This window comes from Mustela putorius, unplaced genomic scaffold (assembly GCF_011764305.1).
Source record: "Mustela putorius furo isolate JIRA1106 unplaced genomic scaffold, ASM1176430v1.1 tig00000929_pilon_pilon_pilon, whole genome shotgun sequence".
Lineage (NCBI taxonomy): Eukaryota > Metazoa > Chordata > Mammalia > Carnivora > Mustelidae > Mustela > Mustela putorius.
The window spans coordinates 1,270,927-1,287,547 of NW_025421520.1; the positions used below are offsets into that span (position 1 = coordinate 1,270,927).

The following is a 16,621-nucleotide window of genomic DNA, read 5'->3' on the forward strand; positions in this document are numbered from 1 at the left end:
CGGGGCACCCACACCCGCGCCCACGGACTCAGGCTCCCACGGATTAGGGCCCGTGTCCTACTCGGGGCCTCGGAGAACACACGAGGCATCCTTGGGGCTCTTTCTCCACCGCCGGCTCAGTAGCAGGCCGACGACCGGGCAGCCGGAAAGCAAAGCTCTCTGCACCGCGGTTGAAGCCTCTGCACGTTCCTCCGCACGTTCCTCTGCGGCCCCGACCGTGCTGGTCGCTCGTCATCGTCTCTAGCCTGGTCGGGGCGCCTTTCCGGAGCGCGGAGCGCGGGGCTCCTCGGGGTGCGGGGCTCAGGGCTGGGACGCACTTGCCACCGACGTGTTTCCCTAAGTTGCGCCTTGTGCGTGTGTCCATGCCGTCTCTTCGGCCAGGCGGACCGGTGGAGGGTCACCCCGAGGCGGCGGCTGCTGGCTGGCCACGTCACTTCGGGGGGCCGCTGTGGACACTGGCCCGCCGTACCCAACTGGGCTGTCCCGGGGGCGCAGCACGGCCTCCCGGCCTCCAGACGGCGACTCGTGTCCAGAAAGCCCCTCCAAAGGGCAGGGAGGCCCAGGTTGCCATACTGCGCGGCCCCCTGGGGTTTGTTGTCTGCCGAGGGAGGTTCTGGGGACCGCACTGCACGTGCACATCACGTGCCCGCAGGCCTGTGGGGGCGCAGACGGGCCGCAGAAGTGACCACGCCGCAGGGACGTGCGCAGGTCTCTGTGCCCACGGGGTCCGGCCCCTCCTTCTGTGTCAGCGGCCTGGCCTGCTTCCTGTTTTCTGTCACACGGTGCCCCTCAGGCGACGGCCGCCTGTAGGAAGGAACATGTCCTCCATCCTGATCACCGTCCCAAAATCTCACGGAGCCGGGGGCGTCTTGCCCGGGACCACACGGCATGTGTCCTCCTGTGACGGGATTTACTCACTTGGCATCCCCCGGGCTCACCCGCAGCGGTTCCACAGGGAGTCGGCGTCAGCACGGCCTCCAAGCCGGACGCCTCCTCCCCAGCTCCGTGCAGTCCAGGTGACGTGTCAGGACACTGGGGGCCTCTCGGGCGCAGCAGGCAGGGTGTGTGGACGCCTTCCCCCGCCCAACGGGATCCGCATTCCCACGACGAGCTGCCCGGTGGTTCACAGCAGGGCCGGGCGCACGGGGTCAGACGGGGCAGCAGTGCTGGGAGCACTGGGAGCCGTGTGCGCCCACAGCCGGCTGTGGCCTGGACTCGGGGGAGGGTCCCGGAGCCGTATCCGTGGGCCAGGACCCCGGCTGGGCCACACCGCGGGCGCTGCTTACCGGAGACAGGGACACGATGGGCCACTTACCCCACGGACGCAGCACGAGCACCACGTGTTTGGGTAATTTTGTGAACCGCGATCCCAGGTTCACCTCCTAAACGGTCCCTGCCCCGTGGAGCGGGCCACCGCGATGAGCAGCACGGGCGGGCGACGGCTCTGGGTGCTCAGACCAGCCAGTGGGGGGACACGGGTCCCCATGAGGCCGCCGCAGAGCAACAGCTCTCCCTCCCACACCTCCCAGGTCGGATCTGCTCACACGGCCTCCTGGCGCTCCTCCCTGTCTGACGAGTCCGTGGCGACCCACAGACACGCAGCCCGAGACACCAAGAAACCTGGGTCAACCCGCCTGACTTGGCTGGTGTTTGGGCCGTCCCTCCTGTGAGTTGGCCTCCTTCTGCTGGTTCCTGGGCCACCAGCCTGTCCATCCACTTGTCCCCTTCCCCATGAGCAGCGTCACCATCTGTCCTGCTCCCCAGGCAGGCCCAATGGCTGGGCCCTGCCCCACACGCCCAGTGGCTTTGCTGCGGCGCTCCCCAGCAGAGCTCGGCCCACTGCCGGGCCGCCAAGGCCACTCCGTCTGCCACCGTGACCCTCTCCATGGGGACCCCAGAGGCCTGCCCGGGCCCTGCTCCGCCGCAGTTCCTACCTCGTGCCCGTTTCCTCCCCGCACAGCGAGGGCATGTCCCGGCTCCTGTGGAGACCGCCCCCCCCCCGTCCATTCCTGGTGACAGGAAGTCCCCACGCGCAGCCATCTTGGTCACTTTGCAGTGACAGTTCACAGGCTGTGTCAAGTAGGAGTCTGAGGTTTTAGTGAGAAAGGTGCCATCTGGCCGGGGCAGTGGTATAGGGATGTGTCTCTGCCCCCTGAATTAGTGGCTTGTTCATGAGGGCCCTGGAGTCGCTCGGGCTTCCGCAGGACAGAACCCACGGAGCTACATGTTAACGGTCCCGTGCTGTGCCCCCAGCCTCTGGGCTTCCTCCCGATGCCTCCCCGGACATCTGCTCCTCCTTTCCATGAGGCCGGGAGGCATCCACGGAGGAGGGCCCAGTGCTTCACGGGCGGCACCAACAGAGCCTGGAGTCACAGCGGTGCTCCGCACCGTGCCCCGCCAGGCCTCGACTCCGACTTCCGCGTCAGAAGCAGAGCGGAGGACTGAGGGAGGAGGGGCCAGCGGAGCCCGTGGTGCCACTTTGGTGACCAGAGGATGGAGGGCCGGTCACGCTGAAGGCCTTCTTTCTCTGACCAGGAGCGGCCCGTGCAGCCCGGCCCGGCTGGCTTCTGCGTCCCCACCGCCTGGGCATTTGGGCAAAGCTGCTTCAAGCCACAGACTCCCCGACCAGGAGCCCATGGCGTTCCCGGGCGCTTGGCAGCTGTCCTGCAGGCCCCTTTCCCGCAGCCAGGATGCGCTCCAGGACACACCTGAGCGCGTTCATGAGTCAGGCCCTTCCCTGGGCTACGTGGCCCCTCGTAGGCAGGAGGCCTGACCACACTGCGGCTTCCGCAACCCCACAGCCTCTGCATCTCCTTCCTGCCCTGAGCGCACCGCACCTGCTGCGCGGGTGGTGGGAGAGGCAGCCGCACCCGTGCATGGTGGCGTGCTCCCCGAGGGCCGGGCGTCTCCCTCATCCGTCCCTTTGCACACCCAGCGGCCAGCGAGCTCACTCACACCTGGGCGCCGGGCCCAAATGCTCACGTCCGTGGGTGCCCCACGGTGTGCAGACACCCTGGCTGGAGGACCGGTGGCCAGCGGCCGGCGCCCAGCAGCCCCACACGCTGCAGTCCGCCGTGAGCACCACCTGCAGGCCGGCTCCTGCCTGACTTTGTGGCTTACCTACAGACTGGGAAGCATCGTAGCTTCTCCTGAAAAGTGATTCAGAACTTGTTTTTTATTTAAAAAATGGAAAGTATTTTGGGTTTAGGTCCTGGTATACTTGATTTTCAAGGGAAGAGGATGCAAATTTGTTCCCTTCGATCCAGAGACAAAAGATTACAGCTCATCTCCGAGGCCGGCAGAAACCCCCGGCTGCTGCAGGTGCGGCCCGGAAGGCTCTGGACATTGGGGCGCGGGCATGAGCCTGCGCCAGGCATGTGCGTGTGTGTGTGCGCATGTGCAGTGCGCACACCTGCGGGACAGTGCCCAAGCCCACCGGGTCTTGTCCGAGGCGGAGCTGGGGCCGTGTGCGGCGGGCGTGGCTCTCCCCGGCCAGAGCACAGCCCCCACTCGGCGCCTCCTGACGGCAGAAGCCAGACCACCGGCTCGTGCAAACCGAAGGCTTTCCCTCTTGCACACTTGACACACCTTGTCTTTCTACCTTGAAGAAGAGAGTGCATGGGAGCCCTGCTTGTGCACACCTTGTGGGGAGAAGCCGACGAAACGGGTTTGTGTGTCGGGCATCACCACGGAGGCCGTGCGAGGGTGCGCACCTGCCAGGAGGCCTGCTGGCCACGGTGGGCGGACTGTCCGCACGAGCCGGCGGCCGGGAACCAACACCAGGAAAGCTCGAAGCCCACCCCATCAAGACCCTGGTTTTCTTAAATTTCAAGAACATCCTTTCAATGTAAAAGGAACTTTTTTTTTCTTTTAAGGTTTTATTTATGTGACAGAGACAGCGAGAGAGGGGATATGTGACAGAGACAGCGAGAGAGGGGACACAAGCAGGGGGCGCGGGAGCAGGAGACGCGGACTCCCCACTGCGTAAGAAGCCTGATGCAGGGCTCCGTCCCAGGACCCTGGGTCATGGCCTGAGCCGAAAGCAGACACTTGACCGACTGAAACAACCAGACGCCCCGGCTCCAAAAAAAGTTTTAATATTTTAATCATACTACTGTTCTTGAGGTGTTCATTGTTTCATGATTAATACTTTTTATCTAGGGGTTAAAAACCTCTCCAGGCTTAAAAATGTATGTAGCGGGTACGTAAACTTGGAAGCCAACGTTCCTGAAATTTAAGGAGAGACGGAGAGTGTTGGCAGCGCCGCCCTGGGTGGGCCCCCGTGTGCGCGAGCCAACCCTGGGGGCCACGGGGAAGACCTCGGGGTGGGCGGGGCAGCCGAGTCCCCTGAGCGCTCTGCTGTTGGGATGGCGACGCTTCTCAGACGGGGACGCCGGGCAGCTCCCCCGTCTCTCACGCCCGTCGGGTCTTCCCACGGGCATCTTCCCGCACGTCCTGCTTCTTTGACGACTTACCGGCTCTCCCACTGAGCACCGCACCGGGTCCGTCCACCTCCAGTTTCACGTGTCGTCACAAAACGGGATTTTTAAAGAGGGGATTCCACTGGAGGGAGCTTCCTGGAATCGGGGGCGTTTAAATAAATCCCTTCATAGAACAAGGAGGGACACACCCCCACCCCGCTCTACACACGTCTGCTTTACAAATGCGGGTTCTGTGTCCTGCTCCGTGAGGCCCCTGCCCTCGGGGGCACTGAGCGCCGGGCAGCGCCTTCTCCCACCGCCCTTCCCAGGTGACCCCAGCGCACACGACGGACCACAGACTGAGTTCCGTGGACGTCTCTCTCCGCACTCACTGCAAGTAACTTCTCTTTTCTAAGGTTTTTATTTGAGAGAGAGAGAGAGCGAGCATGGGCGGAGGGGAGGTGCAGAGAGAGAAGCAGGCGCCCCACGTGGGACTCCATCCCAGGACCCCAGGATCGCTCCCCAAGCCGAAGACAATTAACTGACTGAGCCACCCAGGTGTCCCTGCAAATAACTTACTGCCGCAGTCCTGCCAAGCAAGGGGACATTAGCCACCCGCACCCCACAACAGACTTCACTTCGTCAACCCATCAGTTCCCCGAATTTTGGTCTGGAGGTTTTTCAGTGTCGGTTTGACCTCCTCACGTGTCCGACTGGCTGCAGGAAAAGCGGGGTTCTTGCTGGCTCTGCTGGTGCCTTAAACGCCTTGTTTAGGGACCCCCTGATCACCCTCCCTCCTGCTCTCCTGCTCCCCAGACAGTGGTCCAGAGGGACATCAGCAAGTGATAAAACAAGAGAGGTTCCTTGTAGGGTTTTATCCAAGGATCCTGCCGACTTGGGACAGCGGCCATCGTCCCTCGACCTGCGGACAGCCGCCCACGAGGGAGTGCTACATGTGTCCCCAGCCCGGGCCGTGGCCTCCAGCAGGGACGGCCTCCGTACGGTCCCAGCATACAGAGCAGCCCCTCGGAATAAAGAGCTGCTGGAAGAGGTGTTAAGCAGCTTCAAGGACTCGAAGTGTGTGTCCCGAACGGCCTTAGAAAGAAAGGGTTCTCCCTAAGTCCAGACCCCACGTGAAGCCGTGGCTTTCCTTCCGGAAGGTCTGGGGCTCCTCTCCGTTGCACCAGGCTCTGCCCGACACCTGATGCTCCCGAATCTGGGCCTCGCGGTCGTGGGAGGAAGTCGCCGTGGCCCGGCTGGCCGCCAGCGTGGCCAGAACCGAGCAGGTGAATTCTCTGGAAGCTGCGAGCGCCTAGTGCGCTGTCAGGGCTGTGAATCGTGGCCACGTCGTGTCGCCCCGTGTCAGACCCTTGGCGCTCCGTGCCCGCTGAGACCACACCCGAGCATGAGCCTCAGACTGGGGCAGGGCAGCGCCATGAGCTCCCGGCACCGGGCGGCAGGCGCGGGGAGCACAGTCCCGCAGGCACCTTTGCGGCCGCCCTCGCCCACTGGAGAGCAGCGCCGCGCGTGTGTGGGACGAATCCCTCTGCCCCTCGCTCCCTGTGCGAGGAGCCTTTGACCCCCTGAGGCCGGTGTCTTAAAGCGTTTCTGGGCGCTTATCCCCGTAACTCGCACGGGGGCCCCGAGGGCCCGGCCTACCCTGGGAAGACGAGGCAGCAGATCCTCAGGCCGTGGCCGCCGCGGGGGGCGCCGCACACCGTGGCCTCCCGCTCCGGCCGCTGGGCTCCTCTCTTGTCCGACTCCCCGTTTAGCAGCAGGCAAACTCCTGTTTGTTTCAGATTCTCAGACCCGGCGGTTCCCTTTATTTCTACTCACTGTTTCTGATCCATTGAGCTTTAGTTTTCGTACTTGAAGATTCGTGAACACACAGTGTTGGTTTCTGGAGTAGAATTCAGAGGTTCGTCACTCACACGCCCAGTGCTCACCCCCCGCCCCAAGTGCCCCTTCCTGCCCGCACCCGCGCTGCCCAGCCGCAGCCCCGCTGTGGTCTCTGTCTTCAGGCGTCTCCTGCGGTCCCGCTCCCTCTCTCCCTCTCCTCCCCCTGCCGCTGCGGTCATCTGTTTTTTACAAACATCGTTAAAATGTCTACACTACCCAAAGCGTCTACACGTTTCATGTAATCCCTAGCAAAATACCACCAGCATCATTCACAGAACTAGACAAATCCTTAAATGTGTACAGAACCACAACAGGCTCCAAACACCCAAAGCAACCTTGAAAAAGAAAACCAGGGGCGCCTGGGGGCTCAGTCAGTTAAGCGTCTGCCTTGGGCTCAGGTCCTGGGATCAAGCCCGTGTCGAGCTCCCTTCTCAACGGGAAGCCTGCGTCTCCCTCTGCCCCTCCCCCTGCTTGTGCTCTCTCTCTCTCTCTCTCTGTCAAATAAATAAATAAAATATTTTTCAAAAAAGAAGAAAAGAAAAAGAAAACCAAAGCCAACGGCATCACAATCTGGACTTCGAGCTCTTGTTACAAAGCTGGGATCGCCAAGCCAGCCTGGTACCGGCACAAAAATAGACACACAGATCCACAGGACAGGACAGAGGGTCGTGGGTTCCCTTAAAACAAATTTATTGTGGCCTCGTCACACCCGAGGAGACGCACGTCCAGAACTCGACCCCTGTCCTTTCCTTGGATGAGTTTCTCAGCGACCCCAGCTGCCGAGCACCCTGGGGGACCGTCTGGCTGTTCCAATGGGGGATTTCTTCTCCATGCTATGAAAGCCCTGATGTAACGCCTGGGGAAACTCAGGGTGTCCCGTTCCTGCAAGGACAGTGCCCCGTGTCTGGAAGGACTGCCAGCCTAGTTCCCGTAAGGCCAGCACTTCCGCTGCAGGCCCCGGCGTGCTGAGTGCCCCCATCCTGTCTGCTCCAGGACCGGCGGGGAGAGCGAGGTGCAGGGGCGGCAGCCACAGCGCCCACCTCGCCCCCGCTCTGCCCGGCTCAACCCGCTGTGCTTGGGAAACATCACGGGCTGCTTGGGTTCCGGCCAAATAAGCCCCAGAACTTGAAAAACTACCTTTGAAACGTGCAAGTTGGCGGTTCTGGTTCTGTGCCGAGAGGAGCGACGTGCTCATGTAGGTTGTGCAGAGAGAGAGGGGCCCGTCAGGACCTGGTGCACCCTGCCCGGTGCGGGCTGACGACGACCACGGCCACGGGCCGCGTGACCAGGGACAGGCTGTTTCACCGGGACGAGCCTCGGTCTCCCGTGCGGGGTGGGGTGGCGGCTCCCACGCCCTGTGCTCTGGTGCCGAGCGGAGGTGGCACCTGGAACATGATGCCTTGTCTGGCTCCTTCTGCCTCGGAGGCGACCGCGCTCTCCCGGTCCCATAGTTTGCATCTGCACGGTGGCCGACGCGCCCCAGCACCTTAACTGTGAGACGCTTGTGGGCGTGGACCCCGCGCCGTTCCTTGTCTACTAACACACGGAAACAAGAACTCACGTGGAATTAAGGACAAGGTCAAAGTTTCAAACCCAAATGGTATTTCTGTAAGCCGGGGTCCCCTGCCCTGAGCCTGACACTGCCTGTGGGGAGGGGTCTCTCAGGGAAACTGCCGCGGACGCACACAAGGGCATCTCCACCTTATCTTACTGTCTGAGACCCTCACCGGGAGCTCTACCTTTCGATGTAAGACGGAAAGGGTTTCTTAGTCTAATTTCTCATTCCGTGACATTTTTTAAAAACCTACACAACTGAAATTAAAACTTATATGCTTCTATTTCTGAAACATTCTGTTAAGGCCGCGCACACACACACGGGGCGTCAGGCCGTCTCTGACAGCGATGACTCTGGTGAGGACCAAGCAGGCGTCCGGCAGCCGAGCCCCAGCCCGCGCCCCCGCGTGAACCCGCAGAAACCAGCACGCCGCGTCTTTCCAGACGAATGTGGCCGTGGCGGCTGCCCGCCTGGCCCGTGAGCAGCGAGTGTCACGGGGCCCCGGCCGGAAGGGAGCCTGTGCGGGTGAGGACAGCGGGCGCGGGCGCCAGGTCTGAGCTCACCTGTGTGTGTCGTTGCAGGCGCCAAGGAGATCGACATCGCCGCGACCCTAGAGCACCTGAGGGACCAGAGACCAGGCATGGTCCAGACGAAGGTACTGTCGGCCAGTCCTCGGGGACGGGGGGCGGGGGGGGGGTCTTCCTGCAGGTGTTTCTGAGCAAGGAGAGAGGAGAAGGGGACCGAGCGTCGCCCACACAGGTCCCAGGTGGGACTCAGAGGCCCCTCCCCGGAGGCTGGCCCGCGGTTCCGGTGGCCACCCGCGTTGCAGCGTAAAGACACGGTGGGATCTCCAGGCTTTGGAGCCCTCCCCCACCAGATTCGGGGACGGGGGAGAGCACCACATTTTTATACTAAGAGCTCCGTGATGTGGACGCCTGGGGGGCCCAGGCAGTTGAGCATCTGACCCCTAGTTTCCGCTCAAGTCATGACGTCAGGGTCCTGGGATCGCGCTCCGTCGGGCTCCACGCTCAGTGGGGCTCTGCTCCGGATTCTCCCTCTCCCTCTGCCCGTCCCCACGGTCTGCTCTCTCTCATTCCCTAAAATAAATCTTTAAAAGGTCAGTGATAACCCCAGCACCCTTGCAGGGGAATGTTCTAGATTCACCAAACATCCTGCCAGACTCCCCCGTTTCCGGCCCTCAGAACCACAGCGCTGCTGCGTGGCCATCGAGCGGCCCCGGGCTGGACGCAGGCGCCCGGCACCTCACCATACCTGATTTGCCGACTGAAACGGCCACACTCGCTACCGGAGTGAGCGCAAGCTGCCTGGTTGGCGTAGGCTTAAGCGGAGCTAGAAGTGGGCTCGATGTGATGTTCCTTTAGCATTCGGAGGTATCTGGGTCCGAGGGGCATGGACGCTCCCACACGTCAGTCCCGTCATGGTCCCGAGGTCATGAAATGCAGAATGTTGCCCTTCTCGAGGTGGTCCCAACCCCGATGCCGCCAGCACCTGCACAGAGGCCACGGGCACCGAAGGACGCCCTTGCGGAAGGACTTCCTGACGCCCAGGAGGACCGCAGTCGTTAAAAGCACTCGTGTGGAGTGGGTCTGCCCCAAGCACCCTGCCCTTCACCGTGTCCCACTGGGGGCCATGCGCGGCCTGACCTGACCGTCACAGTTGATTCAAGTGAAAGGATTTCATCCGTCATGACACACTTTGTTTTCCTGGAGCTTTTCTTTAATTTGAGATTTTGAAATTATTCCAGACCTGCAAAACCCCTGCAGAAACAATCCAGATCCTTCTCCTGTGCCCTCACTAGGATCCCACTGCTAGCACCTTATGCAACCCCATGTCCAGGGACCAGCGCCGGTCTGAGCCCTTTACTCGGGTGCAGACCTGGTCCAGCTCCTCCGTGTCCCCGGCGACCTCCCCCTGGAGCAGGACCCCTCACTGCACTCCATCACCCCACCTCCCACATCTCCCCTAGTGGGACAGCTCGGTGGCCCGGAGAGGTCCTCCAAAGGGAACTGGCAGGTGTGACTCCGTCTGTCTGCCCTGTGACGGGTTCCAGCTGGGCCCCTCAGGCAGGACCATCTCAGAAGGAGGTGAGCTTTGGCCACTCGACTCAGGGTGTCCACCAGGCTACTCTCCTTGGTAATGCGCAGTGTCCTGGGGGAGAGCCTTGGCGTGGTTCATGGGTCTCTGTTGCCGTGCTCTGTCACATCAGCAGTGACAAGTACCTGCAGGTTTGTGCCCGGGAAAGGTCCGTCCCACGAGCCCTTGCCACTTGGCGGTGGCCTCATAGTGCCCGCTCGGGAGGGTCGGCGCACTGTCCCTGGAAGGTCTGGCCCCACCAGGCCACCAGCAGCCATGGAGGAGGCTGGGTGGGGGGTGGCGGGGGGTGCTGAGAACCGGGGCCTGGTGAGCAAGGCCACTTCATAACCGGGAACGAGAAATGGATTCTCTCTCGCCTGAATCTCGATGCCGCACGGATGACCTGCAGGAAATCATCAGTTCGAGGCCCCCTCTGCGCTCTGCACCTGGGCACCTCCCGGGCAGGCTTCCTCCACCCCAGACGGATCAAGGACGCCCAAAACACTCCAGAGTGGATCGGGCAAAACCGTGGGGACGGTGCCTAGTACACCCCAAAACCCATCGGCCCTCTTGTCTGTGCCCTGTTTGCCAGAATGGACCTCGTGGCACCAGGTCCTGAGGCCCAGGAGGTGGCCCCCAGGCCTTGTGGGAAAGGGCGATGAAACAGGCAGCAGAGAATCGGCCTCACGTAGCTTCCCGTCAGGACTCGACCCTCTTCCTTCGGGTCGGCGTTCAAGAGTTGTCTCGAAGTGTGCCGTGCGTGCGATTCCCGGAACCTCAGGTGAAGACAATAGGCACACCCAGACTTCCGTCCGCCTTAACTCATGACAGCTTTGCCCAGCCCTACTCCGTGAGACGGAGCTTCCCCTCAAGTTCAATTTAACAAAAGGGAAATTTCTGTGGGAAAAAATAGTGTCGTGTAATGTGAATACTCTTCTGTTGAAGCCAAGAGAAGGTTGCCTGTGGGCGGTTCACGCAAACGCGTGTGGTCGGACTATGCCAAGGGAGCCGAAGACACGGAACAGGGGCTGGCGGGCGCCTCGCCACCAGGGCTGGACACCCGGTGTCCCCCAGCGGTGATGGTGACCGGACACCCGGCCCCAGCGCACAGCCTGACTGCACAACTCTATCTTCATGTTCAAAAAACCGGACAGCCGCTTCTCTACCCGAAAACAAAGCCTCAGTCCAGCAGGGCCCAGAGGCAGGCCGCGTGTCAGCCCGGGACAGGAACTGGCCACGGAGCTGGCGTCGGCCGTGGGCACGTCCTGTGCAGCGGGGTCACAGCCCGTGAGACCCGAGCCCCTCACCGCACGTTTGTCAGGAGTGCACTAGGACCCGCATTCCTAGGAAGGGAGATGCAGTCGCGGATGCAGCGGAAACAGCACAGTCCCGGGGCGGGCGATGTCCCGTCTACGCCTGCTGTGGACAGAGCCTCTCCCATGCCCTCATCTCTGAAGGTGGCACCTCCTTCACTGAGGCCTGAATGCTCTCTGATGACACTGTCTCTCCGACGTTCAGTTTCAAAAAGAAAAGCGGACTGACCCGGCGTCCCCAGGAAGGACTGACGTCGCTAGGCCCCGGGTGGGTGGGCGCGGGGTACACGTGGGCTGCCCACACCTCCGCCTGCCCCTGCATTCGGGTTTCGCCCAGTCCGTGATCTGCTCCACAAGCCCGTCCCCGACCTTGCTCAGGGCCGGGGGTGACAGCCCTGCCTCCCCACCGCGTCCTGCTCTGCGCGAACCTGGAGAGGGTTCCCCTCAGGTGCTGTGTCTCTGTCCCCCTCACACATGCATGTGCGAACCTGTGTGTGAGCACGTATGACCGTGGACGTGCCCGTACGCACACGTGGGCACCCCTGTGAGCACGCATGTGTGCACTGGTGTGTGTGAACCGCCTTGCACGCACATGACCGTGCACAGACGCCCACGTGTGCGTGCTTCGGCATGCCTGTGGACGCATGCTGTCTGCGCACACGTGGCTGTGCACATGCACACGTGTGCGCTTGTGCATACCTGTACACTCGAGCATTGCGTGCCTGCAAGTGTGCGCACATACACACGTGTGCACAGTGGTGACGCACACCTGCGTGCACTCAGTGTACAGGGAGCACACGTTCGTACCCGTGTGTACACAGGCACACACAGGAGCACATACACTCTCGTGTGTACACGCACACGCGCACCTGCGCACACAGACACACACACACGCACACAGACACGCACGCACCCGGTCCCTTGTCTGCTCTGACATCAGACGGCAAGGATGCAGCCAGGGCTGGGCTGTGAGGACCGGCTGAGCCGAGGGCACAGAGCGCGTCCCGCCCCGCCCCCACCTTGGGGGAGACGCAGGAAAGCGCTGCCCGGCGGGGGGGCCGTGGGCGCTGCATGCAGGGGGCAGCCCCGGGAGGCATCCGCCGTGACCCCCTTCAGAATCAGTAATGATGACGGTCCTGGGGCCATGGTGTGTGTCCTCCAAGCCCTCGTGTGAGCCACAGGGATGGCAAGCACGAATCCGAGTGTGACGATGAATGCGCACCACAGATGAGCACGCGCACATGCAGCCGCCCCGAACGCCTCCGCCGACCCTTGCAGTCTCCACAGCACAAGGGCGTCACAGGCTGGGTCTGCCCAGCTTGTCGGCTCCCGGGCTCCGGAGGGGCCGACGCAGGCCTCTCAGCAGAGGTGACACCGCTGAGATGCGGGTGTGCCCTCCGTGCACACCAGTGGCCGGAGACCAGAGGGTCGCGGCTGCTTCTCCAGGAAGGTGCAGGGTGGCTGACGAGCCCCGTGTCCTCGCCGACTGGCCCCGGGCGCAGCGCACAGCCTCTGCCAAGGGTCCTGGTCCCAGGAAGCCCCCCTCCTGCTCCCGGTGTGCCCAGAGCGACTCCTGTGGTGGGACCCAGGGCTGCGCCGCCCCCACCATGTCCCGCAGGCCCTCCCGCTCCCGGGGCCGCCCGAACCACCCAGTAAGGATCTGAATGTAGACGTGTCACGCGTGCTGCAATGCTGCCAACGTGGACTGTCTGATGAGGGCAGTCGAGGCACAGGGTCACATATGCTGTCTGCTTTTGTCACGGACCCTGTAGCACGTGTTACCCTGACCGGGTTCTCCTGACGGCCGCGGAGGCTTCCCAATGTGAACTTGCCGCCTTCCCCATCAACGCTGTGTCCCGGGATGGGTTTTCAGGGTGTCCGAAGCCGTTGCAGGCACATGATCCCGGACGTGAGTGTTCCAGAGTCTCCGTTCGTCTTTGCACATTTCAAGCTGGCGATTGGGGAAGAAATGGTCTGGTGTCTGTTTGTGCGTCCTAAACTGCGTCCTCCCGAAGACGTGTCCCCCTGAACAGGCTGTTACCCGGAGAGACAGTGACAGCAGACAGCTTCCTGTCCCCAGTGACGGCCAGAGGCCACTCCCCCGGGATCTTCGAGCGTGAGGAGGGACGCCGGGTGCACAGGGCCTGCCTCCTGACGCCACTGCTGCTCCGCGGCAAACTCGACGGGGCACCCCTGTGACGGCAGCGTCCAAATGTGCGTCAGGAGGCTGCGTGCCCACCAGCAAGGTCACCGTGCGGGTCCACACGGGTCAGTCCTTCGGCGCCAGTGCGAAGAGAACACCCGGCGACAGTCCGGTCGCAGAGCGAGCGCTGGAGCACCCACCGTTCTGCCGGTCTGCCACTTAGCGGCATTCGGTCAGTGTTAGCCGTGATTTCTGGATCTGTGGCCGCCTCCCCTTGAGTTCTCGCGCACTGAGACCCTCCCCGGGGCTTTCCTTCACCAGAAGCTCTCCGGAGGCCTCGCCTGTGCCACTTACTACCCCTGTGACCTCCGGGATGACCGCGAGTCTCCCGTGCGGCGGCGGGCGCGTCGTGTGACGCATGCGGGGGGGTGGCCTGTGAGCCGCGGGGAAGGGTGCTTGCTTCCGGCTGCCGAGCCCCCCCCAGAGAACAGCCTGACACCGCCCTCGCTGCCGCCTCCTGGTCTTGGCAGGTCTGCGTGTGAGACGGCGTGCCCCCCCCCGCGTGTGCCTGTGACCGGGAGCAGGCGTGTGCTCACCCACGTCTGCAGCTGGACGAGCCGCGGTGAGGTGGGGCTTCCCGGCAGGTGCAGCAGGCGGGGCCGGCCGGACGCTAGGTCGATGGCCATGACGGCGAGGACACGACCTCTGCCTTTCCCAGGGGAGGCCATGTGGCCGGCCCCGCGACAGCCGGCGTGGGGTCTGGAGCTCGGAGCGGCCAGGGTCTGCGTCTGCCCTGGGCCTCAGGGGCTGGGCACTCTGCCGTCCCTGAGCAATCAGAAGGGACCGGGCGGGGGCCCCTCCGTGACCAAAGATGAGCGAGAAACCCTAGTCGCCATGAACACGGGGTCTCATCGTACAAACCGTCCGTCCCTTCCTTTCGAGGGACATAGGTGGCCTTTCTTTCCTTTCGTGGACCGTTTTTCTGCAGAACAGCGAGCGGAAGGCCGCCGTCGAGGGAACGCGGCCCCTCACTCCGCCTCCCTTTCTCGTCCCTCCAGGAGCAGTTTGAGTTTGCGCTGACGGCTGTGGCGGAGGAGGTGAACGCCATCCTCCGGGCCCTCCCGCAGTGACCCCCGAGGCTGGGAGCGGCCCACACCCGTGACCGTTGCTGCGAATCGCGATGCCGCTCCGCTGTGCGTCTCCAGTGTCCCTCCCTCGTCCGCACGGTCCCCGGCTCCAATGTGCATTCGTGTTCACCCAGATCATGCTAAGGGGAGACGTGTGGGGTCATCCGGTCCCAGGGACAGTCACCGTATCTGCTGTCACTTCCGCCCCACACTCTTCCCCGCAGTGTCGCAGCAGTGTCGCAGCAATGACCCACGTCTCCCCGCACAGAGCTGGCTCGTGGCTGCAGCTTGGAGGGATGGGCCAGCTGGGCGGGGGCAGGTCGCAGAGAAAGCCGGCGGCACGCGGAGTGCGTGAAGACCGCCGAGCGCAGGAGGGACACTTGGCGTTTGTCTGGAGGGGGCGGATGGCCGGGAGGGCCCGGCTCCTGTTACCCTCACCGGCTGCCGCTTCAGGGAAGCGAGGACAACACGGTCCCGGCCTCTCCCCTCTGCTCCGGTGCAGGCGACACCGCCCCCGCACTGTTGACAGCCCATCTCCACCCCCTGCCCCCCAAAGGGCAGGATCTCTGGGCACACAAGCCCCAGGCCAGCCGCCCCGGGGGAGGCCTCACATCGCCCACCCGTCTAGAGCCGCATTTTTAACTTTGAATCCAGATCTGCACGTTGCCAAAGCAGCTCCTGCTAATCCACTCTTCCCTTGGGGATGACGGGAACTGGGGGAGCCGGCCAGGCAGGTCGCGAGCTCCGGGGTCCCCGGGGAGCCCCCTGGGCCCCGCAGGCACCTGTGCTCCCCTCTCGGGGGATGTCCTGGGCCCTGCCGGCGTCGAGAGCAGCCCCTGGGCTCCCCGCTCGCAGAAGGAGATGCAGGGGGACGGGCTTTACTGGGTGTGAGGTCCCCGCAGCACGGAGAAGAGTGGAAACCGCAGCATTTTCTGGGCCTCGCCCGGGTCGGCTGGGTCAGACACGGGTGTGACCTGAGTGTCTTGAGGCGATTTGAATTTGCCACCCCCCCCCCCCGAGAGAGAGGAACTCGTGTCGCTGGAATGCTGGCTTCTAAGAAGGCAGACAGACGGCTGCAGCTTTCGTGATAGGACTCGGCGCGGGGACACCCTCGGTAGCCTTCCTCGCCTGCCGACCCCACACATTCTTCCCGCCCTGAGCAGAGTCTGCCTCCCGGGGCCCAGCAGCGTCCGCGGCCTGTGCTGGGGAGGAAGAGGCCAGAACACCGTCTGCGTCTTGAAGCGACACTCATGCCATCTGCTCTCATAGACCCATGACTGTTTGCCAGAGTTGTCTCTCCCTGTCTGGAATCGAAATAATGAATAGAAACAAATTTATCTGAATATAGGAAGCATATACCTACTTGTGATTTCTAACTTCTGATGTTTCAAACAATCCTCCAGTGTGAGATATATGAATATATTTAGTTGTGTCAGATTAAACTTTTGATTTCACATTCGAGCGGTCTTTATCTGGGGAGGACAGAACACCTTTCCCCGCCCGGCCTTTGCCCCTAGAGGTCGGGGAGCAGGTGGAGCCTGTCCGAGAGGTCTGCCTGAGCAGGGTCAGCCGCGGGCCAAGGCTAGAGCATCCCAGGGACAGGTCGCAGGATCTCCGCGACCAGCCGGGGCCGTGCTCCGTGCAGTGTCCCACACCCCCTTCCCATGCCCCCCTGCAGGCTGTGAGCTCAGGGGCAGTGGCCGGTGAGCCTTCCTTCCTGGACCTCAGGGTCCCGCCCCTCCTGGCCAACGGCCCCTCCCCGCACATCCAAGTGGCCGCCCCGAGAGGACGCGCTCACTCCGGAGTCTCACCCGACAAGGACGGGCAGCACAGGGTGGGGCACTGTGGCTGGTCCCACACCGCCTCGGGGACCGCAGCGGCATGGGCGGTGTGTGGCGTCAGCGGTCATGGAATCAGGTCCCGTCGGCTTGAGGGCCTCAGTGTCCCCCACGCGTAGGTGTGCACTTCTTGGGAGATCAGCCCGCCCAGCCTCACGGGGTGGACCCCAGTCACATCTGTCTCTCAGAGCCCCCTCCAGAGTCGGCCTCCTGGTCCAACCCAGCCCGGGC

The 16,621-nt window shown here is 63.0% G+C and overlaps 1 protein-coding gene across 1 annotated transcript in view; it reads left to right on the plus strand.

Annotated features, from left to right (window-relative positions):
• Positions 1 to 16,008, plus strand: part of PTPRN2 (protein tyrosine phosphatase receptor type N2) — a 612,016-nt gene extending 596,008 nt beyond the window's left edge. The window contains exons 20-21 of the mRNA XM_045086284.1: positions 8,457 to 8,530; positions 14,484 to 16,008. Of these exons, the coding sequence (XP_044942219.1) occupies positions 8,457 to 8,530; positions 14,484 to 14,555 (146 nt within the window). The 3' untranslated portion in view covers positions 14,556 to 16,008. The remainder of the gene's footprint in view (positions 1 to 8,456; positions 8,531 to 14,483) is intronic.
• Positions 16,009 to 16,621: the final 613 nt, after the last annotated feature.